Source organism: Halyomorpha halys, unplaced genomic scaffold (genome assembly GCF_000696795.3).
Source record: "Halyomorpha halys isolate HHAL.00 unplaced genomic scaffold, Hhal_1.1 Scaffold214.1, whole genome shotgun sequence".
Lineage (NCBI taxonomy): Eukaryota > Metazoa > Arthropoda > Insecta > Hemiptera > Pentatomidae > Halyomorpha > Halyomorpha halys.
In genome coordinates this window covers 52795-55892 of record NW_027110944.1, presented here as the reverse complement: position 1 = coordinate 55892, position 3098 = coordinate 52795, and the positions used below count along the sequence as shown (strand labels likewise).

The following is a 3098-nucleotide window of genomic DNA, read 5'->3' as shown; positions in this document are numbered from 1 at the left end:
ATATATACCTAAATCTAGCAACTGCGAAGCATTGCTGGGTATGCTAGTGGTGAATAAAGCTTCCTTTAGTAATAAAGTCGACTATAATAGGCACTGGATCTCCTAGCTCAGCCGAATAAACTTAAATTATTGCGAACAAGCCTTTGCGAATATTGATATTGAATTCGTACTTTGAAAACTTGAATGCTTTGAGTACTTTGATTTTGAATTGTACTTAAAACCTCCAAAATATTGTTTGCAATTTTTTGCGATTCGTGTCATTATAATGCATCGGATCGGAAAAATTAGTTTAAAAAAATCGTTTTAAAATCAGGATTTTCAAAAATTTATTGTGGTGTTATGGACAATTTCAATATGTTTTTTAGAACTTCGAGTAATTTCTTCACCCAAACGTGAAAAAAAACGATCAAGACCTCTTTGAAAAAAATTATAATAAATCTAATAGAAGGAGAAACTACTTGAAATTGTAAATAAACCATGTAGCTACAATAAGTTCACACCTTAATACACTTTAAAGCTAACAAGGGAAAAGCTTCAGTCACCAATTGCATCATCGTCTTCCAATAACTTAACCTTTAGCTTCTTCTGTTGTATAATTTTTATTTTCCAGCAACATCTTTAACTTGTTGACGTTCAATTTTAATTTTACAAATTAGCATGTTCTGAGTTTATTTTGTCATATCTTTATTTATTATTATTAATCAATTAACTTGATAGTTCGAATTTTAAAATATAATTGAATATTGAGTTTTTGTTTTTTTATTTTCAAATCCATAGCTTTAGGTTAGATAAATAAAACACAAATAATTTATGATGAATAAAATATTTTTGTTATACTTATTATTCCAGGATCTTAAAAGAATAGAACTGTATAAATTGAGCAAGGTCAGTACTTTCAACATTACTGGAGAAATAGAGGTTAAAAAAAATTTCCTGGAAAGAAACGTCACTTTAAGAGGTATTTTGTTATTAATTTTTTTTAATGAAATGATTAGTCTCATTTAATGACTATTTTTTTTTCAAATCTTCTTGCGTTATTTATTAAATTAGGTAGTACCAATATCATAATAATTTAGAATTTATATTAGTGAATTTATATTAAATATAATATATATTTTTTTTAAATTTAATGTAATTTGCAACTGTACAAAAGAATAAATACAATAAGTAATTTGGATGAATGTTTCAAACACTTGAAAATCTTGGGAAGGAATCACCCATTGGTGGTATTTCTGGCATTATTTAAATTAGAAGGTCCCGTTCTTTTCAGACGACTCGGAGAATTATCAGGGATTGTTAAGGATGAGAGATTAAGAACTAATGGGCTAGTATGGGTAAGGAGTTTGGAATGAAAAGACGCCTATCTGTTTTGGGCCAAATCTGCAACGAATTGGATGTTAAGGTTTTCGCGAATGAGTGGATTATTTTTAACATAATAAAGAGCATCAAGGATTTTACGTAGGATTTTGGATTGGATGCGGGAGAAATTTGATGGTTTGATAGAGCCCCAGAGCTCAATTCCATATCTCCAATTGGAATGATTATAATAGTTTTTGTAGTGAATGGGAAGTTTAGAGTGTTTGTCAAGTAGGTGTTGTAACAATCGAAATCTACCAGCAGTTTCTTGTCGTTTCAGTCTTGTATATGGATTCTAAGTAAGTCTCTTGTCAAGATGGGGTCCTAAGTATCGAATCTGTTCAACAGGCGTTAGTGGAGTGTTTAGAAAGGATACTGTAGGACAGGAGGGTTGAGGTTTACGACGGAGAGTAAAGGTGATCTGGTGGGATTTGTCAGGATTTATTTTGATTCTCCAGTTTTTACACCATTCTTCAATAGATGTTATGTGTGCCTGTAGTGTTTGTGATGCATTAGTAGGGTCGTCGTTTACAGACAGTATACATGTGTCATCAGCGTATGTTGCTAGGACTGTGTTAGAGTGGGTTGGGCTTTCAGCTGTAATATAGTAAAAGAATGGGACCTAAGATACAACCTTGAGGACTGAGAAAAGAGAGATGAGTAGGCTAGGTTATGATTTATTTTAAAGGTCCTATCAGACAGGTAGGAGCGAATTAAAAGGAAATATGTAGGGGGAAGGAATTGACGAAGTTTATAGAGCAGACCTGGATGCCAGACTTGATTAAAAGCTTGTTCAACATCGAGGAAGACTCCCGTGCAGTACATTCTGCGCTCCAATACTATTATTTAATTATCTACTTTTAATATTAAAAAATATTATGCATGAAAACCACTATTCAATTGTTATCTGTGATGAATAGTATCGTAATATATTTATATTTGTACATCAATTATATAAACATTGGTTATTTATTTTTAGTTATCCATGCAAAGAGAAAGGTGGTACTTGATACGATATATGACGGAAAAAATGTGTTTATTTCTACAGCAAATTTTACATTGAGGCCTACGATATGGGGGGCATGTGGATTTAATGTCTTAACCAAGGTATTTTTAGTATAAGTATATTCTTAATAAAATTTTAATCGTACTATATTATTAAATATACGTCTTCATGAAGGTAGTTGAATAGTTTAAGGCGATCTCTTATTCTGTTTAAATACCACTTTACTACATCACTTGATTAAAAACAGGCATTAGTTTTATTGTATACAATAAGTAAATAGATTTATCTTTTTATACCCGTTTATGAGAACACCTTTAGATAATAAAGCTATGTTTATATTTGTGAAGTGAAAGTTTGAGCTATTTTTAATTTGAAGTAATGGAACATTATAACGCCTTTATAGCAGCTACTTTTTTTAACAATACCTGACTCCGAACACCCATATATCACCTGGAAAAAGCTCCTAAGATTCCGCGATTCAGTCTCAAAAAGTTCCTCTAAACAATATTATATTCCCTTATTTTTCTCCATTTCTATTACGGATACTGAATGTATGGAGGATCTGGTGAGCACGAAATGAAAATAAATTAATAACCTTGCGCTCCTCCATCTTCTTCACGACTGCATGACCTCAACCTACCAATTCTATACCTCCTTTTAAAAGAGCTGCTTCCTTTTAAAAAAATCCTGTATCATTCGTTTGATTTTTATTTGTATTATTATTATTACCATAAAT

General features: G+C 31.2%; 1 protein-coding gene across 1 annotated transcript in view; it reads left to right on the top strand.

The window, feature by feature from the left end:
- The window catches only part of Apoltp (Apolipoprotein lipid transfer particle), a gene marked incomplete at its 3' end in the record, with an annotated part of 131866 nt that overhangs the window by 77037 nt on the left and 51731 nt on the right, over nucleotides 1-3098 (top strand). The window contains 2 exon segments of the mRNA XM_067049064.1: nucleotides 850-958; nucleotides 2336-2463. Of these exon segments, the coding sequence (XP_066905165.1) occupies nucleotides 850-958; nucleotides 2336-2463 (237 nt within the window).